This window comes from Protomyctophum bolini, assembly GCF_963924005.1.
Source record: "Protomyctophum bolini genome assembly, chromosome: 15".
NCBI lineage: Eukaryota > Metazoa > Chordata > Actinopteri > Myctophiformes > Myctophidae > Protomyctophum > Protomyctophum bolini.
Window position 1 is genome coordinate 11556914 of NC_137876.1, and position 27936 is coordinate 11584849.

The window sequence follows — 27936 nt, forward strand, 5'->3', positions numbered from 1 at the left end:
TTGCTGTGCACTGTAGGTAGTTGTAGCAGTGCCACAGTTGTTTGCCAGTAAAAATGCTTTTGAGCGTTTGTAACAGATGACTCGTCAATCACAGTCGGCACTTAAACTAGGAACAGTCTCATTGTGGCCTGTGAGCTAAGGCTAAATTTGTCACCTCAACCCAAGTGCACAGAAAACGAAAGGGGTTTCAATGCCAGAAGCAGTTGGTTTGTATTTACAGTGCACCTTTTAAACTCCCCGCATGGTTTACCCAGTGTAGTGTACACACCATGGTGGCCATGTACCACCAGAAGGTGTGAAAAAAAATCTAAATGAGCTCTGACTGCATACAAGGACTGACCTTCCCCGTCTAATCGACTCAAAGTGAAGCAAACATCTTTTTCAGTAAGGTGTCTGAGATGACATTATACATCAAGGTACATTTATTTTTCTTATTGTAATTAAATACATACTGTAAGTGCAAATAGTTAGAGTCCAGGGTCTAAGAACTACATTGAGTATAGTTGAACATAGTACAAAGTTGGACAGTTATTCAAACAAGCTAATATCACCAGATACCCCTTGTCTTCATAGTAGTCAATCAACAGTACCTAAAACATGAGCTTGTGTATAGTTCCTTATGGTTATACAAAAGCAAAAAACCCTACAATTACCACACCTAAGACGCATATTGTCAAATTATTTTGTGCTTGAAAACACCCAAAAGAAAACCATTTGATTTTTATATATATCGACATATACTGAGAGAAGCCCCACCAACTACCCAGAAACGTGAAGCAGTATTTAACATTGGCAGCAGAGCAACTCTGTAACTCTGGGCATTTTGCGTTATTTATTCACTTTTTTTATTTTTATTTTTTTGTGCCAAACCTTACAGTTTGCTGTAAGCGCTGCAAAACAAAACGAAACAATGTAGCGTGATAAAAACTGCACGAAATATATCAAATATTTACTCAAGGCTTGACTTCATGCACTTCATAACAAGCAACACAAAAGAAAAACAAAGTCTTGTTTCTTTTTTTTTGTACTGCGTTGTGTACTTGTCTACCTAGGATCTTGTACATGTTAGCCGTGTGTGTTAGTGTGTTAACCGCTATAGACAGGTTGGGTGAGGGCTTCTCTCCAGAGGTTGGTTTTAGAGAACACCAAGATGACACGGCACTTTTCCCCCACACACACACAGATGACCGGGCTTCCCCAACAGCAAGCAACCTGTCTGCGCTGGACTGGACTGTTAAGCCAAATGTATACTTTATCTCATAACGATGTCACTTGCCGGAAATGACTGACTTTCGAGCTAACGTGATGTGTCGCTGCTGTCAAATTGATAGCTTGGAAATCTGTTATTTATGGCGAGTGACAGAGTCATGTGATGAAGTAAGTATCGGGCTTTAACATAATGGTGAGATGGGGTTACTCCTCCTTTCGCTTGGCACCAGGAATCTTCGCCTGGATCCTGCAAAAAGACACCAGGCATTAATGGACTGTAGTCGTACATCTGTCATGTAAGTTGATTTACAGTGTAATTCAGCTATTATGTCTTTGTCCTTAATGGTGGTGTTTGGACATGAATGGGGGGGAAAAAAACACTCACTTCCCCACCACCGAGTTGACCTGGGTCCGTATTAGTCCAACGTATTGATCAATCTGTGCCTGAAAAGGGAAGATTGCATAGATGTTAGTCTACATGTTTCTTACTGGAGTTGACCCCTTTAACCTCATTATCCGTATTGTGGTTATCATTGAGTTTTTTATTTATTTAAATCTTATAGCTTTCGTGTCACAATGTGATGTGTTGTGAGATTGTAGATCTATTTTTGAAAACGTTTGAATAGGGCTTAAGACTGGATAAATTGTGTTTGCAGAATGAGAGAGCGGGGGAGAGAGAAATGCAGCTTCCTTCTCACCTGGTGTTTCTCGTAGACCACAGGCATGGTGAACATGGAGACCACAGCTGTGGAGAGAGTGGGAATAAAGTCAAACATGGTACGTGCTGTGTCAACACTTTCCCCAGACCACCTCAGCCACTGCAACACTTATCTTGGGTAAATATGAAAAGAAAATAGGACACACTGTACATGCTTGGCAGTCATTCATCTCTTATTTCCACCAAGGCTTAGTTTATAGCTTCTGTCAACGCTATTGTCATGTTAAAAAGCAGGAGTGCACGCGAGTAAACCACTGACGGGCAGATAATGTAATGCATGTTATAATGTCTGTGTTGATCTGGATCATTGAGCTCTTGCACCCCTGGTAGTTCATTGACTGCATATTGTGCATAACAGGGCTCTTTTACATGTGTTCTGTGGCCGACTGCAGAGTGCGAACCACCCCTTAATTTAGCTTTTGATCTTTGAAGTATTACCGATGAGACTAATTAATGGACCCCTTACGGGGCCATTTGGAACCCACTTAAGGACACTTTGAGACCCACTGGTGTAGCAGAGTGTTTACAGTGAGCCAACATGCACAATAGCAGCACCCTGACTGTTTGACAGGAATGGAACAGAGCCTTCATTTGTATCATCAGTAACACCTGTGAAGGAAGTAGGGAAGGGGCCCAAATTCTTTACAAAATGGCACGTGCATAGGGGAGTCTCTTTTTTTTTTTTTTTTTTACAGGGCCTGGGTTTCTATGGACGCTGATGGGACGCTTTTACAGCACCGGCTACTACTAGGTTATATAACCTCACAAAAACTATGCCTAAACCTAACTAACCCTAACCTCACAAAAACTATGCCTAACCCTAACCCAAACATGGACCATCGACTCCCAGGCTCTGCAAAAATTAGTCCTGTGTGCATAGATCATAGAGCCCATTGCAGAACAAGAAACATGTGCGTCTGTGTACGAATGTGAGCGGTTGCTATGTCAGCACAATGACTGCTGAGATTTGTGTCTACAACAATCAATGCTTAACACAATTTGTGCCCAAGAAGTCCACAGACGTCCTAGGAACTATATGTATGCTCTGTCATACGATGGTGGTGGTGTGCGCTGAAAATGGAAGACCTATAAGATCAAAGCTTCAGAGATGCGACGTGTTGTGAGCTTGTAGGTTGGCTATTCACACGTGACACGTCGTACAACAAAGTAGTAACTAGGCTTATATAGACAGACTGAGCTCAGGTGACAGACTAGGACCCTCACCTAGAATCATCAGTGTCAGGCCGTTGAACAGAGCACCCACGTAGGTCAGCAGCCACATGAGAACAGCAAACTGCAAAACAAAAACTTTTATAATTATAGCCTGCCTGATGATGATAATGATGGTGGATGCATAATCATAGTCTGTCATAATCATCAGTTTGACACTATAAAATATAGTGGTAAATATAGTTATAATTTTGACAGACATGTGCATTGATGTTCTGTGTTTGCGGCCTTTAAAATTAGACTGTATGAAGTGGAGGGTGATGGTGTGCGCTATTGGGTGGACTGACCTTCAGTGAGTCGACCAGATCCTGGACCAGGAAGAGCCTACGGAGCTCCTTCATACAGGTGTTTGAGTACAGCAGAATCTTGTCGGCATATTTAGTAATCTGGTCTTGGGACAGCGCAATCTCCACCTCCAGGTAGGACCTGTAAGCCAACACACAGCAGGTGGTATTCTTCAACATGATGAACCCCTTCCAGAGCTAGTACCTACAGTAACCTATTTGAAACCCACAAACAAGCCGACCCCATGTGCACCGCTCCCTGGCGCTATACTCACTTGAAAGGATGTCCCTCATCGGTCTTCTGCACAGCTTGAAGCACAGACTTGTAGATCCTGAAGCTGATGGTAGCAGAGAGGGCTGCTAGGGCGAGGTACGCTCCGACGCTGACCACACTGAACTGGGTCAGGGAGAAGAGCAGCAGGAGCACGCTGCCGAACACGGCCCCCGACTGCTTCAGATTCCTCCAGTAGAGCAGGTCAACAGCTGTGTGGGGACACAGGAAGGACAGTAGGGTTGAGCCTAAATTGCACACATAACAGATTCCCAAGTGATCAACGCAACCCTCTAGGCAGTCCCAATATGACACTGTGACAGCTAGACCTGTCTGTCTATGCCCCCCCCCCCCCCCCCCCTCTATAGTTTTCAGTGTGGATTACGGTAGGCCGTTGCACACTACACACCACAAATTTGGGTCATATAACTGGAAGCTGTTCACAACCTGACGTCCTCAGAGATCCCCGGCAGTCACGTGTTCCTGTTTTAACCCAGCTTTTTAACCTAGCTTTTTGTCATTAGCGTAAGATGAAGCTCGCTCAACACTTATCACGGCTCGAACGTGTCAGAGTGAGAACTCTTTAGATCGGTTTCTTTAGACCTATATATAGAGCGACCTTTGCGAAAAGATAAAAGCTGTCTGCCCCTTTCCCACTAGTTGGACAAGTGCCACAATGCTCTGTTCTGTTACACGTCAGACCACTGGAACAGTTTTAGGTTTGTGACGTGTGATTGTCAGTGACCAGCATCTGGTCTTGTCTCACACATTACACACACACACAGAGACCTGCAGAAACCCACCACAACTAAGGTACCATATCCATATAGCCCGTTTTCAGACTTGAATTAATGATTGACCTGAATTTCTGTGAAGACAGTGGCAGAAATAGACCCACTATCAGCAGAGCTGTCAGATAACGGCTCAAAGTGACCTGGTCAGACAAGGACTCCGTGGTCAGAAGCAACTTAGAATGATGTTGACCGTTCAGTGCAATGTCACACCATGTTAACCATCTTGACATAAAGCATGGCAGTGAGCAACTGCTGTGAAAGTAGTAAACAATAATACTAAGCAAGCACCCCAAGGCTCCGCCTCCAACGCATCCTGCCCCCTTTCTCTTTTGTTTTTTCTACATTTGAATGATGCTACCTCCCGTCGAAGTCTTCCACTCCCTCTTTATTTTGGGAGGCGAGGGAGACGTGATAACCCAGTGTACCGTTACATCTCAAGAGTGGCCGAGAGCCACAGGTCTGTGTTGGCAGGAAACAGTCCTGTTTCCATGAGAACTGCCCACTGTCCGGATCACCTCCACTGACCTAGAACGCCACCCTCCACCGCCACCACCACCATCTCTCTTCCTTTGCAGCCGATGGCGAGCCACGGCTATCCATTGTGGCAGAAGAGCTTGTTATGTGTTGCTGTCTCCACACCTGGAATCTTTTTTTTCTTTTTTACAGTGGAGGAAGAAAAGAAGAGGAGATTCTGCCGGGTCTCCTGGGTGCCTCTCTCTGCCTCCCTGAGCCCTCCTGCCTGTCCGCCTGCTCTAATTTTAGCAGTGGAACTGTGAGCAGCATAGTGATGACGGCCATCTTTACTTTATACCAAAAGGCACCCGTCGATGCCAAAAGGCAAGATAAAACCGGGTGCAGAAAGGACGCCTGCTTTTATCAACCCTGAATCTGTTCCCAGAGTCACATTGAGACTGCTCCCGTGCTACGGGCAAATACTATACACTCCCTACTATACACTCCCCTTATCGATGAGCAAAACTGACCTACAGTCTGTCCCTGTGATCAATTACACTAATAGATCCCAACTGATTAAAGACTGACTGGACTAAGTGGGACCATAGCCCACAGCTTGAACATCTTTCTACACAGCTGTCAGAGTGCCACTCCCCACCGGAGATTTCCTCACTGCCACGGCTCCCAAACTCTGTCCATGTTTCTATGGATTTAAATGGAGATGCTTGAGGGTCACACAACCACACTCTCTCTCTCTCTCTCACGCACACGAGCGCACGCGCGCGTACACACACACACACACACGTGCAGGCACATACACACACACACACACACACAAAACCAGGCACATGTAGCACACAACACAGCGGCTCTAACAGTAGACAGACAGACAGACGGCACAGGACAGTTCTGCCAGAGATGAGCGTGTTGACGGGCAACGGCAAATGTGCCTTGTGGCGTGCTGCACAGACGCAAAAGCTTTAGCAAGTGCTATAGAAGCGTGTACTGACCTGCGGCTCCCATGGCTGAACAGGGAAAGAGGCAGCTGCTTTATTCACAGACAAAAGGAGAGCTCCGAGCTCCCGTCCCCCCCCTGCACAGGAGGGGTGGATCCACTGTCACACCAGCCAATCATTGCAAGCCCTTTGCATGGGGGGGGACTAAGGAAGGTGGGGGCCAGCCAAGGGGAGCGGCTTCCAAAGAACCAAGCTGCGAGCCAGCACACAGACGCACACATAGCGTTTCCTATGAGCCCTTTTATAACATGTCTTTAAAGCTCAGAGCAGTTACACAAGTGACAAAGACAAGACTGCAAAGCAACAACTAAAATAAAGACTGTATCCCGTATCCAAAATGGCGGACGGGTGTCTCACTTCACTGCAAGAAGATGGAGCTCTTTCTACTAATTTATTCTCTTCTGTGAATAAAATCAATATCACACTGACGGTTTGTGTGGCTGGCGAGGGCCTGGATGTGACAAATAAGGATGTTGTGTGAAGATGAAACATGTGATCTGGAGCTGGATTGGATTTGTGCCTACTCCATTAAAATGCTTCGGCACCAAGGATCTGGTGAGCACCTGCCTGATGCAGTTACCATAGTTACCGTGCTCCATTTTCTGTCCTCCACTCACTGAAAGATGGAGAACGAGAGGAAGGGAGGGGCTGAGAGAGGGGGAGGAAGAGCGTTCCTTTGGGAACACATTCATTTGCTCAGAATCTGGGGAATCAGCAGTGGCACATAATGTGTCTCCATACCCCAATGGCCACAGACAGCCACTCCCTTTATTGAAGAACACAAAAGGACAATCGCAATTTAACATAAAGCCAGCAGTCAGCAAGATTATGTCAACAAGAGAGACACAACAAATGGTGTAAGACCGGCTTGAAAGATGTCAATGATGGAGTCAGACGTTACTACTAGTTTAAATTTCAACATTGAGGCCATCCTTTTTTTTTTCTTTCTTTTGTGGTACGTAATCTCAAAATCAACATTGTATGCTAGAAGGAATTCAGAGCTAACCCAACCCAAGTACAAGTGGTTTAACCAGCTGTCAACTGGAGTATTTCGCCTGATTTATACTTGGTTGCACACCAGTGTCGCACACGATATACAGACAGACAGGAACTGATATACAAGCTCACAACGTGTTGCATTGCAATGTGTTGGGAGCTTGTAGATCGGTTATTTTCACCCAACCGTGTGCAACTAAGTATAATTCAGGCTTTACAACCAAAGCCCAACTGGCCAAACAGTAACTTAGTTACTAGTCTATATATATATATATATATATATATATATAATATATATATATGCATTCCGTCAGGTTTGTAGAACTGAATGGCACATGGGTGACGTTTTCAGTGTCGGAGAAAATGAACACAGGATGTAATGGTCAGTAAACGGAAAGTACAGTAGCTGCCTGTCAAGCCATGACTGTTGATAGTATTATTCCAGGCTCTAATAATCAGGACACCAGAGCACGTTGAGCACTGAAGACAATGATTTACTTTTCCCCCTCTTTTTTTGTAGTGAAGCTAGTTTTAGCCTGACCCCATTGTATCACTGAATATGTTAACACTCTGCCTCAAACCAAACCATCGGAACAAGCACAGATGCAGAAGGCCTTTGGCTTATGATGTTCTTTCACAACAGCTAGAATTGATGTGTTTTCAGCCAGAATTACTTAAACAAAGAAAGAGCTTACTTGAAGAAACCCCTTATTTGTGCTGACGGCATTAAGTCAATCCCAGTAAGCAGGGGTGAGTCAGCTTTAGAATGTGTAGTGTATACCCCACCATTATGTCATTCACCTGTATTTAAGGCACATGATCAATAATTATTGTCCAATGAGACACAAATTAAATGGTTTTCGACAGTCGCCAACCTAAAATCGCTGATTGTTGATTCGTTGGTCACGGCATTGCATTGCGACGCGCCGTGGCATTTTCATCCGTTAAGTAATAAATCACAGAAAATGTCAGTGGCAAATTTAAAAAACACAGCAGTGGGAGGGGGAAATAGGAAGCCATCTCCCTTCTAAATCCCTGTTTCTGGCCAGCAGTGCCGTTGGCCCTGCCATGCTATGGAAAGAGCCAGACGGAGGCTGCGTCTCTGTGGCCCAGTCTCTGCAAGGTGCCATGGCAGCCATGGAGGAGAGAGAGAGGACTGATGTAATCATGATGGGTGTGCCCTCACTGCCCTGGTTCCCATGGAGACAGTTCACTGGTGCCGTTTGGATGCTCCGACTGCTGCCTCGTTAGACAAACACAGGCTCAGAGTGAAAACCATAAAATAAAAATAAATAAATAATTACCCCCGCAGAGCCTATGATACTGTATGCGGAGTGTAGTGGGGTGGGGGGGGGGGGGGGGTTGCGAGGGGGGCAATGACACGCCCTTGTCTAACGCCGGCTGCTGCTACATTAGCATGCACAAAAAAACAGCCGCCTCACGGTGCATGTGTATATTAATCAATCCAAAATGCCACTGATGTCCCCCTCCCCCCCATGCCCCATTGTTTAATTTGCCAAATGAAAGGGAGTGTCCGTGCGAGACAGGGAAGGGTGTGCAGGTAAACGGCGCTGTTTGATAGCCCAGGCCCTGATGAGACAACACAATGGGCAAGAGATGTATACATTCAGTAATGCATGCAAGGCACACACGTACACGCACATTCCCCCGAACCTCCCACTACTACACAAGATCGCCTATACCCAAAGGCTTTCATGCAGAGATATCAGCTCTTCTGTCACAGCTAAAAATACACACACTAACACAAACAGTGCACACACAAAGAAAAACAGGTCAAACACATCATCGGTACCCTGGCCCTTCCAGCCGCTCCAGGAGCATTCCTTCTTGGTCACATCTGTAGTGGCCTGCATGCTGATGATCGGTTAATGTCCCTGATTTCTTTCTCTCTCTTTCTCTCCTCCGTTTTTCTTTGTCTTTCCTGTCGTTCTCTTCGGTTGCGCGGACTCACTCACTCATCCCAGAGAAAGGCATGAATGGTGGAAGGACCGGGGAGGATGGCAGGCTGAGGCGAGAGAGAGAGAGATGGAGGAAGGGAGGGAGGGAGGGAGCCAAGGTTTCCAAGGTGCTGCCGGCTTGCGGGGCACACGGACTGATGCTGCGGAGCGGTGCTAGCTAGGAACAGAAGGAGAGAGCGAGTGTCTGTGTGTGTGTGTGTGTGTGTGAGGGGGCGAACCGGATTGTAAACACCACACCACAGTCGGCAATGCAGCGAATCATCCATGCAATGATTAAATACCTGGGGGGGAGGTCTTTTAGGGGTGGGGTGGAGTGGGGTGCGGGGTAGGGGAGAGGGGGGTTCTCGAAAGGGTTGGTAAGCACCTTTTCAAAATAAAAGTCCCAGCTGAGTCTCAGAATTGACTATTACTGGGCGCAGGGGGATGAAAGGGTTAACCTGAATAAGCTTTGATGAGACACAAAAGACTGGGGATGCACTGTCATCTAACTGCTAGCGTGCACCTCGTACCTAATGTGTAAGTTATTTTATCATTATGGTAGATTTCTAATGTGATTAATAAAAAGAAAAACAAATGCACAAAATAGCAAATTGCCGAAAGCTACCTTATGATAATTATTCGGCATATTGGCAGTTGGCACTTAACATTTAAGTTTACTGTATACCTCGCCTTATGATGGTGTCACGTGGCGTTGCTGATCTACAATACATGTCTCACATGATCACATCACAATGCCTTGTGAGCCTGAGCTAGCTTGCAGATATACTTTAGCTATTTCTGAAAATGGTTGGAAATCTTCCTAATGCCATGCCCAAAATAGGGATGGCAAGTTGAAAGTAGTTAAAGGAGATGACGTCAGGTTGCCTAGCATTCAGGCTGAATGTTCTCTGTGTAGTCTATAGGATTAGACTGGAGAGCATACGTTGCTAAGGGAAAATCTGGCTAACTCTCAGCTCCGCCTTTTTTATATATACAATAGGACATTTAAGCATGTAGCTACAGAGGCAAATAGCTATTTTCACTACGCCTCACTGATTATTGAAGACTTAGCCAAAGTGCTTGTCCTTTAATAATTCATAACCAACACCCTATGCAGTATATCACACAACAGTCAGTGTTTAATGTCTTCCGGACATATTGATATATGTGCATGTAATTTAGCTTAGGTAGGGGTTTAGGCCCCTCCAGAATGGATTAGCAATGCAAATGGTCCCACAAAGATAAAGCAGATTGCTTAAAAGTCATGTGTAACAGAGGGAGACAACACTGTCTCCAAGGAGATGGCATCCCGCACATACAAATTCCCGCATAATAAAATACAGCGTAGGGCTAGACATGAACCTGAATGTTGTCATCTGTCCCGTCCCCAACTATCCACCGCCCTGTAAACCCCCCCCCCAACCCCACCCTTTCTGCTGAACTTGTCGGGGCCTCCCTGGCCTGCCACAACAACCAATAGAAAGGGAAAAAATGCATGCGTCTGAAACGAGCCTTAGCATGGTCCCTCATCACTGTTACCATGGCAACTGCTGTGGAAGTGCATGTGCATAGACTGGAACATGATGTCTGGCTCTGCTTGTCGTCTCCAGAGCCACCACGGTGCCCTGCTCCCTCTAGTGGTGTAAGAAAATAACTAATGTGCAAAACACACATGACCTGCTTTTTTCCCTTTTTTTTTCCTTAAGCATTACCAGAACCTTCTTTTCATCTGTTGGTAAACAAAACAAGTGGGGAGAGGGTCTATTCAACCTTGAGTCAGTAATGTAAGCCTCTGAAACAAACGACACACCGAACCTAACCATTATTGTCCATCGTGGTTGGAATGAAGAGCACTACAATGTCTTGAGGCAACGAGGAGCCAGTGCAAACAACTCAGATGTGATCTCTTTATCGTCGATCAGGATATCAAGTCCTATATCCCCTCTAAGCCCCTGCAGTCGATGCGTGTGTGCCCCAGTTTTCAGCATCACATAGGATTACATAAACCTGACGGCCAAGGACAGGCGATGGAAGACAAAATACTGCTGCGGACGTCCGCTGCCTAGCTTTAGCGTCGGTCACTCAAACGTGTCCGTCACGTGCAGGTTATTCCACCACGGGTCACCATAGGAACGTTATGTGTCGGGAGACAGATGGCCAGTTGGGATGTGGGAGTGTACTGTGAAGCTTTATATTTTTCCCCCATATTTCTCTGCAGTTGGTCTGTACCATTTCTGCTGAGAGCAGAGATTATGATGTACTGTTTTGGCAACGTGTGCTCATCTCTGTGTAGCTGTTGATTGCCATGTTAGGAATTATGCTTCTTCATTCCACACTGTACCACAGTGGTGTGAAGTAACTAAGTACATTTACTCAAGTACTGTACATTTTTTAGAGTATTTCCAATTTTCTGTAAGGCCTCACTCACACCTTCGCAACAGACTGATCTATGCCTGTTGTATACAAAAGGTGTGATACATCTTGCCCCAATGCATTTCCAATGGGAGTCACATGGTTTGACACAACATTTGTGTTGTATGAGGGGGAGGGGGGGCAGTCGAAACACGGCCGAAAGCCATACAACAGCTTGTAGTCCAAAATGTTGTATCAAACCATGTGACTTCCATTGGAAATGCATTGGGGCGGCAATGACACTTACATCTTGCTTACATCTAGCATGCATCAATGTATGCTAGATCGAAAGGTGTGTGAGGCCTAACTGTACTTCTATTCTACTACATCTCGGATGCAAATATTGTACTTTAGTTTCTAGTTACTATGCAGAATTAGATTATTACCAGTATTACAAAACATACATTACCCACTTGTATACTATATACATTTTGGAATTTTAGGCCATTTGAAAATAGCCGTTCTACAAGCTCACAATGCGATGCGACCCATATTTTCTAAAGATTTTTATACATTTTAAAACTTGTGAAATGGGACATTCTGCATAATGACTACATTCGGTACTTTTAAGTACATTTTGATACCAATACTTTCGTACTTTTACTCAAGTAAATTTTGAATTCCGGACTTTTACTTGTATTTCTACAATGCCGTATTGATACTTTAACTTAGGTAAGAAATGTGAGTACTTTCTCCACCACTGGTATACCAGCAGAGGGAAGCAGATCTTCTGATCACACAGAGCAGCCACTTCCCAGCCACTCTGGCATCAAGACGCACACAGAGCAGTGGAACAGGCCGTCCCTCGCAGCAGCAAGCATTTTCATTTCCTGGCTCAGTCGATAAAACAACGCCACAACGCATCATGCTTGCACTTTGCACGCTCGGTTAAGGATGCAAATGAGCCCAAGTGACGTTTGCCCTCTAAGTGTAGGCATGGTTGGTTATGTTGTGGATTAATTTCCATGCGTTGTCTTTTTACCCTATACAAACAATGGGATAAGCTTTTAAGAACCCAGTAAACACACATACGATGGAGCGTCCCCTCTGACACAAACATTTGAGTAGATACCTTACAAAGCTACCTGTTCCATTAGCTGATTGCACTACTTCATGAAAGACCATAACGATGATGAAAGTGGCTTATAAAGCCCATCGCTGCAATGGGGGAAAAAAAGGAAAAAAAAAAAAGATTACTAAAGGGTGTTATGGAACCAAATAACCACGAGGCTGTTTCAGGGGGCTGTGTATTCACCAATTTAGCATCAACCCAAAAAATACTGATGAGTATAGAACTGAAAATGGATGACTAACCTTTCTGTTTGTCAAAGCCTTCCAGGAAGATGGAGACAGGAGCTTTCCCAATCTCTCCTTTGCCCTCGCCGGCTTTCATGATCTCGCTTCCCGGATCCTCCTGTGGGGGCTTCTCTGTGCGCACCTCTGGGGGCACGGCGGCAGTGGGGGGCTTGGGCTTGCTGGGGCGATCATCCTCTGTCTTCACTGGAGCCTTGATCTTCTCTTCGGGCAGTTTGATCAGAGGCTCGGACTTAACCCCCTCAGGGGTGCTGCGGGGAGGGGGAATGCTGGGAACCAGAGGCGAGGGGGCGGTGACTCCCTGCTTGGTCCCACCAGAGCCTACCTGCTCTCTCTTGGGGCTCTCCTCGGACGCAGACTCAATGAAGAGCTCGCTGTCGAGCTCTGCCTCTCTCTCCTCCCTCAGGATGCTGTAGGCTGAGGGCACGCCATGGTTGCCAGTCGGACCAAAACCCCCCTTGGCAACTGGAGGGTTGTCAAACGGGTTGGTAGACTGGCTGAAAGTGCCTTTGCCACCAGGCGGCTGGGAAAACGGGTTGCTGCTGGCAGCCTTGGCGCCGGGTGCGGCTTTGCGGACGAGAGGCTCTTCAGACACCAGCTCAATCTCGGAGTCTCCAGACTCTGCGCTGCTGCCGTCCTGTTCCCTGCTGCTGGCCTTGGTTCCTGGGCTGATGGTGGGAGGAGGAGCAGCCTTGAACATGTCAGGGGAAGGGCATTCTTTTTCTATGCAAAAGGGAGAAAGAAAGTGTTTTTGTGAAATATGAAATTGTGAGTTATGAAGTTGGAAATTAGAGACAAGTATATACAAGTCAGTATGAAAGATATACACATTTTTACTCTGTGGTGGAAGACCAGACATCTGTTTTGTCCCATGTGTCTCAAAATCAGCTTTATCGTTGCATCATACTGTAGGTTTACAATGTGTAAAACTGTGGGTGTTTTTGTGCAAGCTCCATCATTTTTTTTAATTACATATATACATACATATATACACAAAGCATGTCTACCTGTAGGTGAGGCATTGGGAGTGGAGGCTGGGCTGTTGTCCTCTGGCTCAGATAACGTCACGGTGGGGACACCCTGCAGGCCCACACTAAGGACATTTTCGCGGTCCGAGGCGCTGCCCGGGGAGGTCCTTGGCGCAGGCTCGGCCCTGGCTGCTGTGGGCTCGGTCTCCATCAGAGTGATTTTCACAGGGCTAGCCGTCTGAGGGGTACCACCCAAGTTATGGTAGGAACGGTAATCTGACACCTCCTCGTCAGATGGCTCCTCCACGTAAGGGAAGGAGTGAGAGCCCAGTGCTGAGCCTAGATTCTCTTCTTCCTCCTCCTCCTCCTCCTCCTCCTCTTCCTCCTCCTCATCTTCCTCATCTCCTCCAGGGCTCTTGTCCATGTAGCTGCCCAGAGAGTCCCCTCCGGAGGGTGTGGTGTCCACCAGGCCCTGCAGAAGGCCCTTGCTCTGGCTGTGGAGGTCGTCGCCGTGGCTGATGTCCATGTAGTTGTACGCCTCGGTCTTCTCTGAGCCCAGGAGGGACGTGGGCTGCATGTCGTCTGACAGGTCAGAGGTCATCCTGCCACTGGAGCTGAACATGCCGTAGGACTCGTGGGAGGAGTAGCGATCCTGGGAGGAGGACACCGAGGAGGTCTTGGTGGGCTTCAGTTCGCCTGACAGGTAGGAGGCCTCTTGGCTCGAGGAGAAGCTCTGATTGGACAGCAGTGAGGTATACAGGTCGCCGTCGTCGTTCATTGGCTTCCGGAACAGTCCAGACATTGGGTCATCTGGAGCGACAGAAAGAAGTGAGACTCAGCGAGGATCCACAGCATCACACAAGTAATTGCATTTTCTAATCTGACAACTCTGTGAACAACAAAAACCCCATGAATGTCTTTCAAGTCAGGCAACGCACGAGGACATTCCAGGCAATATTGTGTAAATTAGGGAGTCAGTCAAGACAGAAATGGGAGCTCTCTCTGTCTGCCTAGGTCTGCCTGTGACGCGTTCAATTAATGATAGAGACGGTTAAATAAACAAGGCCATTCTAGAGCCTATGCATGAGCTGGTTATGTATTGTGGCAACGTGAGAGCAGGGGGGGGGGGGGGGGAATGGACGGTCTGCACAGATCAGTGAGGCTGCACTAACAGAGGGCACTTGTACCCTGCACTGGACAAAGGCACATTGTTTGGGCCCTAAAAGCTCTGGTGACGGCCGGATTCTGGTCTAAATCTACAAAAAGATGCAGTGGGTGTAGTCTCTTTAGTGCAGCCTCGTGTCTGCTTTGTAATCTTACATCCACAATTCCACACTGGGTTATACACATGCATAACTGTAACAAAGATAGTCATTCAATTCATTATAGTACTTTTCAAAACAGCTTATCAAATAATAGCACAAACGCACAAATAAATCAATAGATCGGAGCATCAATTACACAACGGCTGTCTGTAAAGTGAATTAACAGATTGAACTGGTTTTGCTACCGTTAAGTCCTCAGGCAGGTCTACGAATGCAAGCATGTTCATGTATAATATTATGCACCCTCACAGAAAAGTGTCAGTAGAATATAGTTTTGTTATGCTACGATAAACTGTGCTGAGAGCAATATCCAACAGTTCTCTCTAAAGTAATTTCAATGTCCTCCCCTACCATTACAGATTCCAACAGGCTTAAAACTCATGGCAGGGCCTGAACACTAATACTAATGTATGCTGCATACACGCTAGTGGCTATATCCTATTCAAAAATTAAATATCACAATGCATTAGGCCAGTCTATATACACAGAGCACTTAACCTATAGATAAAACTGTTTACAATACAAATTCCATCTCAAACGTCATCATCTGCACGCTAAGAAAATATAGTTCTCATACAGACATACACATAGACCCAGGCACAAATGGAACATAAGATGACACTCACGTTACAAGTTCATTTCAAAAACATAAATAGGTTTTATATAAATCATAAATTGGAACGCTGCCATTGTTAATAATGGCTTATTTTTTAAGAAATTAACTGACATCACTGTTTACTTTAGTCAATACTGGTCTGATTGTCAACTCACATGGGGGTATGTTTTGTGCTGAAGTGAAATATAATCACTTAATGTCTTAATGAATAATTAATTACAATGCATGAGAAACATTAAAGCGCAAATAATATGCATTTTAAACCGGCTTTTAATATTTAATATATTGTCTATGTCCCTCAAAGTTATTCCTAATGGTTTGAGCCTCAATCACCACTCTGATAGAACCAGTCCTTGTCATTTCTTTCTGGACTTTGAAAGCAGTTTTAGCTGCAGTACCACAATGTCCTGAGGTGGTGGCAGTGCTTTTATGTTATAGGTCCTTTAAGGAAAGTTATGTGAGAGATAATCTGTTGAGAGCCTTTATATTCCCCCAAGTCACCATATCACATATCCAGCAAGTCAAGCAAGACCACGTCAAGTCATTTTCCACTGTCTGAAGTCTGAAGTCATCATATTTAAACAGACTGTGGCCTCATTAGGACTTGGTTGCAGTGTCGACTAAGACAATTTTTTTTCGTTGACTACCTTTTTTCACTGAGGAAAACTAAATGGAAACTAAATAAAAACTAAGCTATAATGACTAGACTACATATACATATACTGACAATTTCGTCAACAAATAACTAGACTAAAATGTTAGATAGGGACTAGTGGACAAGAGATCCAGTATAAGTCATTTTACAATATCGGTTGCATGCTGAAAATAGCCGATCTACATGCTCAAAACGCGTCGCAGTAGATCGGCTATTTTCAGCCAGTGTAAAATCAGTCATTACGACACCAAGGCCCGCCAAAATACATTTTAGTCGACTAAATTAACTGTAGATTTTGACTAAAACTAGACTAACACTAAATCATTCCAGGTGACTAAAATGTGACTAAAACTAAATGAAAATTATTCAAGAGACTATGACTAAAACTAAAATCAAATTTAGCTGCCTGCCAAAAACAACATTGCTTGGTTGGCAAACTCCTGTACAAGCACACAGGCACATTATGTACATTACATGCATAGATCTTTATCGCATGGCACTCAGTGCTGCACTTGGCTCTGTGTTTCAGTCCCGTCGTAGTTTATGCCTCTATGAAGTGTACTCAGTGATTTCCCCTGCTCTCCAGCCTGTCAATCTCCCAGGACAGCGGTGCTGTTATAAATAGGCTGGGTCCAGCTGCTGGGTTGAGTGAGGGGGGTAACGTTTAAAATAGGAACCTTGAGGCTAACCCTAGAGGAAGAAGAGTGAAGGACAGAGGATCTCTAGATCAGGAGTCAGGACGTCCCACCCCACCCCATCCTTCCTCCGAATAGCTCCAGCGGCCACTTCCCCCTGCTCCCACCTCCTCCCTCCCATCATTAACAATACATAATCCTGCAGCACAGTGACATGACCACCAACTCAACTCGCCAGTGCTGGGGACACAGGGGAGTGGCAACGTAATGTGACGAACAAGCAAGCGGGCAGCAAATGTCTTCACTACTGAACTTCATGTCTATGTTAGTGACGTTTCCGAACCGCCAACACACAACAAGGCTGCTTGTGTAACAGATGGGTGTTGCAGCTTTCCAGCTGAGTGCAGTTCAGTGGGATGAGGGCCCTTTGACGTGCCGCTAGAGCCCAGCCCATGTAATCCTTTAGTCTACTTCTACCACATGGAGCATTTCGGCCATCACCCCCGATGGCGCTGACATAATCTACCGGTCACTGATTCACTGTAGAACCTACCTTACTGTACTGGTGTGGGAAGCACTACTGTGTGGGCGGTGAACTGTGGTGCTGTGACCTGCCAGCAGTACTGAAGACTCTTTAGTTATAGGTAACAACCACCTCTCCCCATCCCCTCCCACCACAACATATATGATGTGATGCTGGGTGAGTCGCTAGCCATCAGTTGCTAGAGGCATGTTGCGTAAATAATATCAGGGTGGATGGAGACCACGAGGGCAGTGGATCTGGGAAGCCTCCGAACAAGCTCGGCATGTCAAGACGAGGTCGTTGTAAAGCTGCTGATGTGGCGTAGCACTCATACACTGGGGAAAACAACTAGAACAACCATATTTTCCCTTGATTCAGGCAAGATTGGATTGGACATGGGAGGAATTCTCTGCTCAAATGTATTTTTGCCACATCATGCCACCGAGGAGGGTGAAGTTAAATAAATAAGGATGTGCTGGGAAGGGGGGTCGGTCCTTTTGTTGTCCTCAGAGCTAGTGCAGCTCCCTCAACTAATGCAGTCTGACAATCTCTGCTATGCTCGGCCTCTTTAATTGGAGACAAAAACATGAGACAGGAGACTACATGAGCCCACTGAAAGTACAGTAGTGGCAAGAAGGAATACAGGATTTTCCAGAGCGATTTTCTTTTACCAGACCGTTATATCGTTCGTGACTCATAGCCATAACGTCAAACCCACAAATATATCGTATAGATGGGACAAGCACCCTACTTCACAGCCACCTATTAGCTGAATGGCCCAGTGATGCATATTGCCATGGATACCATAACCAATGCATCTTCATATCGAACAAACATGTCACGCCGAGGCCTTGGATCGATTACCATACTTTCTCTTCTGTGTTTAACACGGCAACACAGCATAGCATGGACATTCTATACATTTATTCCTATAGTTAAAAGGTGCATTTTAGACTATATATTAAAGGATTTATAAATTAATACTATTTTATTTTACCCAATCTGTATGGTTAGGGTGTGTTGATATACAATAGAATTAACTAGTACAGCTGCCTGCAGTGGTTGGAGGTGGTCTCCCTACTCTATTACTAGAAAACCTTGGTGTTTGTTATTTGAAGCAGACGGCACGCTAGATTTAACACTATATGTCTTTATTGTAGTTCGGACAATTACCTCTCTAGTACCGTGAGGTCAAGTACAATCCAAGCATACAGTATGTATGTGTATGAGAGAGTGAGAGCTTAATTTAAATTCCATCACACAATTGTAATGCATTAAGGGTCTAACAATTCTCACAATACGGTTCAGACCTTGATTTTTGTTTGATTTAGGTTTTTTCAAGAAGGGGCATTTCTTCACGAGGAAACTCGCTTTAGGAGACGCACACACTCCATCATTGTTATCACAAAGACTAAGCCTGAGGGCCCGACTTATTGCCTGTGAGGTAAAGGAGGGCCTACACGCTGACCACCGGACAGCCGCATCACAATTTACGACCTGACAGTCAAAGACGTGCCTTACTAGGCCAGCAAAAGGCTTTCAGATACCAGATCTGTTCAGTGCTTAGAAAACCGGCAGGGAGAAAAAAGGAACAACCAGAATCTAGGGAACCAGTCTCGGGTTCCAACATATCCGATCTCTACCCTGGAGGCTACACTGAAGACTGCATGCGCCACCAGTGCTGCAGTCACATCCAATCTGTAAAAGTTGCCAAAGATCGAGGAGGGCTCCCAATTTACGGCGGTCCACCCATTCTGGAAAGACAAATCGACATTCGGCCCAGGATGTTGACATACCTCGAGTAGAATGCGCCTTCACCCTTATGGGAGGCTGCAATCCCTTACACGAGTATGACCGCTCTATGGCTTCAACTATTCACTGTGAGATCCTCACCTTGGTTATAGCCTTCCCCAAAGTCCTTGTGTTGTCTTCCTGTGTGTCGCCGTCCTGTCCATATAAATCCGTAAAGCCCGTACCGGTCACAAATTATGCCTCCTTTCGTCCTCAGAGGTAAAGGGAGGACAGAACTCCACCAGATCCACTGGTACACAAGTGGCCAGCTGTTTTTTTTATGAAACTGCGCTTCGGCGTGGAGGACAAGCCGACAGCAAATAACATGGCATCGTGGTCCTAGAATGGCTTAACCACTCACCTACGAAGGAAAGAGCCGCTTTACTTGACCAGCCCTTGCTCCAGTACAACTTGTTTTCAGGCACTGTAGCGAACCTGACGGCTCGCCTGTAGGATGATAAGAAAGAGAAGACAAGGCGCTCAATGCCTATCTTCCGACGGCGCACAAGAAATCATCCTCCATGTCCGCCTCCAGCCGATCCTACGATCGGCCTAAGAACTAGTCCAACCACGACCATGACTTCAGAACCACCTTCAAAGCACACGCTAGTTTATTTAAATAACCAGGGTTACGTTTGTAACCTTTAGAGAAAAGCCGGGTTGGTTCTAACGACCACCCTCGTTCTATCCTCGGAGAAACTAGTGCACTCTTCGGCGGTCACCAGTGTCAACGGCAGCACAGTTTTCAGTGACAGGAACTGCAGGTCCACTGACCCCAACGGCTCGAATGGCGGTCGAGACAAAGAGTCCAGTACCACAGCCAAGTCCCATGCTGGAACCAGTGACTTGGGCACCTGGAGGAAATGCACCACTCATGTACTGACGTTATGTCTACTGTAAACACCACCTCTCAAATGTGCGCCATGAAATGTGCGTCGACTGAACTCTGGCACTCTGAATAGTTTCATTAACATTCTGAGGAAGACCCTCCACATCTAGATTAATCCGCTCACGGTCGCTCACAGTCGTAAGCTAGCGCGTCTAGGCCCAGAGACCCCAGACCTGTTATGGAGAAGAACCGTGGACACTTCGTGTTCTCCTCCGAGGCAAACGGGTCCAGCTGGCCGAACCTGTTTTCTCGTTTCCGCAGCGTTGTTCGTCATCTTCTTCTCGTTCCCGCCACTCCCTGGTGAAGAAAGCCTTTGCTTTCACGAGCCTGCGATCCTTGATGCCAGGAGTGGTGGCCGCGCACAGGGAGCAATCACCGGTGTTGTTAGCCGCGTCGATGGCATGCTCCAGACCCAAGCAGTGGAAACAGTCTTCATGCGGATCCTCACCCACCATCCAGTTCCCGCAGGACTCACAGTGTTTTTGCTCGAAAACAATTTTGTTGGCTTTGCGGCGTCTACGCTTGTTCTTCGACTCTGCCATCTTATCTTGGTGTTCTGCAGGCCAGAGAAAAGAAAGTTAACTACATGTGATGTAACGCGTTCGCTGTGCTTACAATGTACTGAATGTAGCGATAGTTTAGCAATGAGGCTAACTAGAGCCTAGTAGCGTCTGTTTCATTAGACATACCAACAGTCAGTCACACCATGAGTCAGACTCAGACACATGAGTCAGAAACCCTAACCCTAACCCTTACCTCACAGGAAGTCACGGGTGAATTTTTAACCCGCCACACATGTCGGGAGCCATGGGTCATTTTTAACCCGCAGCACGGGTGATTTTTTAACCTGCAGCACGGGTTTGTCTGACTAATGACTATAGGACTGTTGGTATGTCTAAACCAACGTATGCACACCGTCCTGGGTTTCTGCAGGGCACGTGCTAAGCAAGCATAATGTCAAGCATTAGGGCCGTTTGCCGGTCAACTATTAAAAAACACTTACAGTAATTTGTAGGTAATTCTGGAAACCTCTGGAACAGCTATCAGTAGTGCAGTCGTGGCACCAGAATCCGCTTCTGTCCGATGACTCAACCCAAACTACTTGATAGGACTTTGTATGCAATGTCGTGTTCTCACATGAGAAGTTTCACAAAAGTGAGCTCAATGGGCGGGGGGGGCGCCTTTATACCACCAAGCTGGAGGGGGTTTCCAAGGCTCCAATTGGTCCCAAAACCAGTCAATCAATTGCCTGTGAGTGTATTATGTAATGCCTCTGTGATTACACCTGAATTCGCAATCTCCTAAAACTTTCCTCGTGAAGTTTAATTTAAATTAACTTACAGTTCTTGACGATAAGTGACAGCTAGTTTGTGTTCTCCTTGTTAGTCACAAGGGCCTGGGGGGAGACACAGGAAATGTTACAGGTTCATCAGGTTCATAAACCTCCTTATATTAAGCCTCGTCAACAGCCTGTACTGAATTTCAAATGAACTGGGGTTTTTTGTCTGCCCCTCAGGCTGTCTCTCAGTAATTACAAATCATCTGTCAATCCATTAAAGTCATTGGATAATAACGTCATAAATCCATGCATGCCTGCATGTCTCAACCCATGGTGGAGTCACCTTTCGGGGATCCTCTTTCACTCCTTTGCCCTCCTGAAAATTGAGCTGTCGAGATGCTGAGGTGGCATGTGGCAGTACAAAAGAATGCATTGTTGTTATTGTTTTGTATCTTTTTAATTTTAATTCAGATCCGTTGTGTACAGTAAACACAAGTGAGTATACTTAAACATAAACAAATTTAGAAACGAAAAGAAAAGAAAATTCACAGAATCACTCTACTAAGGGAAACACTGATACTGTTAGCTTGTCAGTAAAACTTTCTGAAAGTCCATAAATTCAAGTCTTTTACTCATTATCAGCACTCTGACCGACGACTGCACACAGTCTTAATTATTAAAGCTTATTGGAGTTGAAACAGAGAGAGCACAAAATGAGCTGCACACTACAGTAAAAAAGGCCAGTCGTCGGTCGATAAGAGAACAGCTGTGTATTTGTGTTGGGGGGGGGGGGGGGGGGGTTGGGGGGAAGAGATACATTGATCCGTGGCATACAATTACAGTAAGAAAACTTGTTATACACCATCTTTAAGACTCACTGAATTCCACACAAGACAAATGTTGTTCCAGTGGTCTTGGACAAAACAATCAATGTGCAAGACTGCTTAAAGCATACAAAAATAAAGAGTAATCTGTCCTCCATTCAGATTCTGAAGTACTGGTAGGCTTTGATACCCCACCCGTCATCTAAACTGTATATCGATCCTGTTTTGCTGGCTCGGATAGAGCAGTGTGGATGGATGGATTGAGGGTGGATCCAGACTGCTTACTGTCTGCTTTGGGTCACAGCTGTCAATTAAGGATGCTTTAAAATTGCCATTACATTGGATGGTGGCTTTGAGGACAGAACTATGCAATTAAAGTCTCATTTAGGTTGTATTTTGTCATGCAACAGTGCCCCTCACTGACACAAACGTGACAAAAAACGAATAGATTTTTAAAAAAAAACACTTTACAGGGCAAGAGAAAGTACTACAGCACAGCAAAGTAAGATACAGCACCTCCTCCACCCCTTCCACTCTTCCAGGGGTTGGAAGTCAGCTATTTCAACTATGTTTAAAAGATTTTGGGTGGTGTCCCAAAATAGGGACACCACATTGAGTGCGGAAGCCAACGATGATCCTCTGCCCCAAATTTTCCAGAATGGCCTGTTATAGCGCCACCAAAAGGCTGACTTTTGAAAAACACAATTTTGGATATTACTCATCCAGATTCTGTCACAAAATTACACACTATCTCTATAGTCATGTGTTCAAGATGGATCTGTCCGATATTTCATATTCCATCCTAATTGGCTAACATTGGCTTTCAAAGTTTGCAGGATTGGCCCGTTTTGAACAAAAAGCCTCAAATCATGAACGCAGTGTGCAATTTACGTGAAATCTTTCACAGACTAGGCTGAGGAATATATCCCACCCTTTTCACATTGGCCTGTTATAGCGCCACCAACAGGTAGATTTTTGCAAAACACATTTTTGGAACAAAATGCCTCAAATCATCCAATTGTCATCCAAGGCGTAAGAAGAAATGACACCCTTTTCACATTGGCCTATTATATCGCCACCAGGAGGCCACAACCTGACCTGCCCTGGTGGAGACCTGTGCCCCGAGGGGCACTTTATCTAGTTGTTTCTGCAATATCAAGGAGACGAAACCCAAGTATTACTCTGTTATACTTGTATAATGGGATGTAACAAGTATCTTAAATCATAAGGTTTCTTGGCAGTGTGCCCTTCATGCCTTTACTTGTGTCCTTCCTTCAGCACTCCCTAATTGGCTGAGGAAGATGAATGAGATAGGAGTAGGACTGCTGGCTGGCAAGACCCAGGATGATCAGGGACACCCTAGTCACCCTGTGAGGCGACCATCAGAGAGGCAAGTACATAGTATGGTTAACTCTTGTTTAGCAACTCTAGCTGCTGATGTGGTTGTGAAGGATTGGGGGGACAGTGGAGCAGATGGTTACACACTTGCTCATACAGTACCTGGGAGTTGCCCAATGCAACCACAGTGAACTGATCAGATTAGTTTTTATTCGCTTATTGACGAAAGGAAAGTTCTTCTCAGGGCTGCAATTATCAATGGTCTTGATATGAATATGCTGATATTGATTACTTTTTTGATTATTCGAATAATTGAGAACTAATTTGTTGGGGGATATTAAACTAATCAAAATGAAAAGATCTAACTAAATTGATTAATCTGACCACTTAAGTTAAGCCCTATTTTATGCTTTGTCGTACCACAGTATCGCGCAAAACAGCAATTTGTTTTTAATAAAAATAGATTGTTTATAATCGATTAAATCAATTAGTTCAATTAACTGCATGACTGCCCAGTGTTTTCCCCGGACGGTTTTAGCATTTGATCCAGTGACCCTCCCACAATCAGGCTTATCGAGCAATTATGGCCCTATATCCCCTCCCCCTGCACTCCCTCATATCAGCCTGCTAAACCTAAAAAGGTCTTGCACTGCCTGAGCCCCCAGTGGGAATAGGAGCATAGTTCTTCTCACTAACAGTACTGTGCTGGGCCATTATTACAGTCTACTAAGTGCTGTCTGTCTGTGAAAGATAGATATGGAAAAGTCCCAGCCAACCACTATGCTGTCTCATCCTTGTGTGGTGATGTAGAGGATCGACTACTCTAATCCACCTATCAGGCACTGTACTGGGGTTGTTATGAGTGATCAGAAAAACTAAAAACATGTTCGTTGTGTTTGATCTTTAATGACTCGGAAGGGCTAGATAATTACCTAAATATATATCGAAACTGACCTAGAACTGATCTAGAACCAATTATATTATCGAACAGCATTTTTTTAGGGCCCTCCTATGCCCAGCTTTGTGTGTATTCTGTAGGTGTGTTTGAGCACGGATGATGTATGATGCCATTGGCAAATTTGACAATGAATGGACATTTTTGAGTGTTTGTGTAAACACAAACATTGCGTAACACAAACATTGAAGACGAAGGTGAGGACGCAAATTCTGATTGGCTGGAATGAGATGATGTATGTTGATGTACTTGTACATGTTGTTAAGTGCACCCCTCACTTCACGGGTGTGATTTTTATAATCGACTAATATCGACCAGTCTGATAAACCACTTAAGCCCTGTATTAATCTTCATTGTACAATGGTGGCATGCAAACAATGTGGAAATAGACTATCTACAAGCTCACAACATAATGCAAGCTTGTAAATTTGCTATTTTCACACAATACACACATAAATATAAATAAATAATTATTCATTAATCGTAATCGAGACAAAGGTTTGAAATAATCATGATATTGATTATCGACCAGCCCTAACGGAGTAACAAAAATGGTGCAATTCAAGAAAATGCCTTTTCACAGGACAGTCTGGAAGCTGGTATAGACAAGGGGAGGGAGGGGCATCAAAATTGTGTGTCATCGTTTGTGTGCAAATGTTTTCTTCTCCGCCAGAGGTCAGGTAAACATATTAGAAGAATGACAATCTGTTGTGAACTATAGCGGGGAAATATTCTCTGTGATTTTCACAGTGAATACATTTTAAGAGAAGTATGTTGGTAATAGGAAAAAAGCCAGATGTGTTGTTTGTTTGTGACAGTACTCCTTGCATAGCTCGTCTTGATACTCCTGTGGTAATTGGATACACCATGCAACTTAAATCTGCTAAAGGTCTAGGGATGGTTGACTAACTACTGGTTTAAGAAAGGACAGACAGTGTTCTTGTCCCTATAGAAGTAGTACACAGTAAATTCCTCAGTGTTAAATTAACTCCAGGACCAAGACTGTTAAACGTTACCCAAATGAATGGGTCGATGTGGGTCCATCTTTCCAATCTCCCAGTTAAATTAACAGTGGGGATTTTCCTGACTGATATAGGGCAGTTTCACAGCTCATACTGTGGTCAAGGCTGCTATGTGATGAAACGGCCTTAAGCGTGTAGGGCCGAATGAACCATGATATATCCAGTGCACTGGGGCGGGGCGGGGGGTCGGGAGTGAAGGTCCTTGACAAAGATCAGACCAGACTGAAGCATGTCCTTCCTAGAGCTAAATGTATGCTCGCTGTCCTGCTACTATCTGTGCAGAGATCTCCACACTGTGCCACTGCTCACCAAGACCACAAGTGACAGAGCAAATGATATGGGAAGCTGGCAAGAGCACAGCAGGTTTTTCAATGATGAAACTTGACAGTTTATATCAGCTTATATAAATATATACATACATATGCTCACACACATGCACACAAAACAATAATACTATGCAATAGACTGCACTTATATTCACCTTAATTGTTGAGAGACTTGATAGACCGTGAATCATACTCAGTATATTGAGTGTTGACATTCAGAGACCCAGTGCAGATATCTAACGTGAATCTGCATTTTTAGATGCGGCCTATGTTATTTTTGCAATAATACTATGCAATAGACTGCACTTATATACACCTTAATTGTTGAGAGACTTGATAGACCGTGAATCATACTCAGTATATTGAGTGTTGACATTCAGAGACCCAGTGCAGATATCTAACGTGAATCTGCATTTTTAGATGCGGCCTATGTTATTTTTGCCTGTTTAGATCATGAAGGTGGAAACGCTTGGTCAATGTGAAAAGGAAGCTAGGCAGAGGTTTGAAACACCATCTTATGAATATTTCAGTGGAACCCTGAATGAAAGTGCAGGGCTCCAGTTCTCCAAGCGGCTGGTGAGCCATGTTTCCTTGGGATTAAAAATAGCATCACACACTGAGCTGTGATGTGCTGTGCTGAAGAGGGTGATGAACTTAGAACTGAAGCATGGTTGGTGCTCCCACAAAAGCATTACTTTAATCAGCCATTGGCTGTATCTAAGCTCACCCTAGCCCAGTGGCCCACAGGCCACAGAGCCTTCTCTCATACTGAATCGGGCTATAGTTCCTCCATGAACAAAACACGGTTAACACGCTTCTGCTCAATGGTCTCAAGTTCCATGAGACAGATGTGATGACTATGATGGACACATTTGTCAGTGGATCCTAGCCACAATTTACAAATGAACAGATTTGCTAACCGTTAATGAACTCTGAACACCATATCCTTATATTGGTTTAAATTGTGTTGTAATGCCTATAACTATAATGTAGCTAAAACCCAAACCTGAATCAGTGAATGTGGATGATCAGCGCATCCTGCATTAATTAACATTTTATTAACTATAGACAGATTCACATTTTAAGACACAGTCCACTGACTGTTCAACAGGCTATTGATGATGCATAATGCATATGATACAACAACAATGTCAACATTCCACATGAGTTCTCCTCACGGGCAATGGGCTGTGCTGAAGACAAAGGGTCTGTGTCATGCCATAGGAAGTGAAATGTATTGTGTGTGTACTGTTAACTGTGTTTGATTTGTTAATAACCAGGCTACTACAGTATAGCCTTCGCCAAGAACAAAGTTTGCAGTGTTCAGTTTATTGCAATGACAGGCTAAAAAAAAAAATCCAGAGAATGCCATTTTTTTAATCATTCTCACCAGGGCCAAACAAAAGTTTCCAGATTGAGTCAAAAACAAAGTAGCCTATAATATCATGGACCGTTATAGGCTGATTCTTGTTGCACTTGCTTCCAACTCTAGCTAGTAGCCACGGTACGCTGCTAACACCCCAGGAGATGTGGGTGCTTTGGGTCTAGACTGTGATAACAAGGCGTTCCCCCTGGAGGCTGGAGCAAACAACACATTGTTGTGTCAGAATAAGAATAAGTGAAATGTATGTTCTTTTTTTTTTTTTTAAGTCATAGCTTTTGATCAATAACTCGTCTTACCTGTAGATGCAGTTTCCATAGCAACGGGAGGCCTTTGCCCAAATTTCCCGTCGTCCTGAAATTGATGAAATTGTTGATCCAGGTCGCCGCTTTTCGCCTTCAATTCCTCACGTAGCTCGTCGAACTGCGGCGGTGCGCTCCCAAACAGGCCGTTTCTCTCATAATCATCCCCGAACCACTTCCCCTCTGGACCGAGCTCGTCACCGGGTTTAGCAGACATGCTTTTATAAGGAAGGTTGCGCGATTACACTCGCTTGTGTAACAACCGCGGGTTTATACTATAAATCTGAGCCTCTTGGTGCAAGAAAGAAGATGCTGGAAACGAGCACACAGCGACACCTGACTTGTCTGTCAGTGAGAGTGTGTGTGTAGTCAGTTGATATTGTTGTTGAAATGCCACAGACAAGACAGACAGATAGACAGACAGACAGACAGACCGAGACAACACGATCCAG

The 27936-nt window shown here is 44.9% G+C and overlaps 1 protein-coding gene across 4 annotated transcripts; it reads right to left on the reverse strand.

The window, feature by feature from the left end:
• Nucleotides 1-392: 392 nt before the first annotated feature.
• rtn1a (reticulon 1a) lies at nt 393-27882 on the reverse strand. Of its 4 annotated transcripts, XM_080784169.1 has the most exons (9): nt 27482-27882; nt 13663-14433; nt 12656-13378; nt 3717-3924; nt 3445-3583; nt 3152-3221; nt 1908-1954; nt 1595-1653; nt 393-1456 (listed from the first exon to the last, which is right to left on the reverse strand). In XM_080784169.1, exons 1-9 carry the CDS (start codon nt 27699-27701, stop codon nt 1414-1416), a joined length of 2280 nt encoding a protein of 759 aa, XP_080640295.1. In that variant the 5' UTR covers nt 27702-27882; the 3' UTR covers nt 393-1413. The 4 variants fall into 4 exon arrangements, with proteins under 4 accessions (XP_080640295.1, XP_080640296.1, XP_080640298.1 ...); XM_080784170.1 differs by lacking the exons at nt 12656-13378; nt 13663-14433 and having other exon boundaries at nt 27482-27841; XM_080784172.1 differs by lacking the exons at nt 12656-13378; nt 13663-14433; nt 27482-27882 and adding an exon at nt 5970-6063.
• Nucleotides 27883-27936: the final 54 nt, after the last annotated feature.

What these genes read in the sequence shown, in the direction of transcription:
- rtn1a (XM_080784169.1), bottom strand. Translation starts at nt 27,701, where the DNA reads ATGTCTGCTAAACCCGGTGACGAGCTCGGTCCAGAGGGGAAGTGGTTC. An exon ending in TCCCAATGCCTCACCTACAG is followed by an intron (nt 13,379 to 13,662) that starts GTAGACATGCTT and finishes CCTTTTGCATAG; the next exon opens with AAAAAGAATGCCCTTCCCCT. An exon ending in GTCAACTCGGTGGTGGGGAA is followed by an intron (nt 1,457 to 1,594) that starts GTGAGTGTTTTT and finishes GTCTTTTTGCAG; the next exon opens with GATCCAGGCGAAGATTCCTG.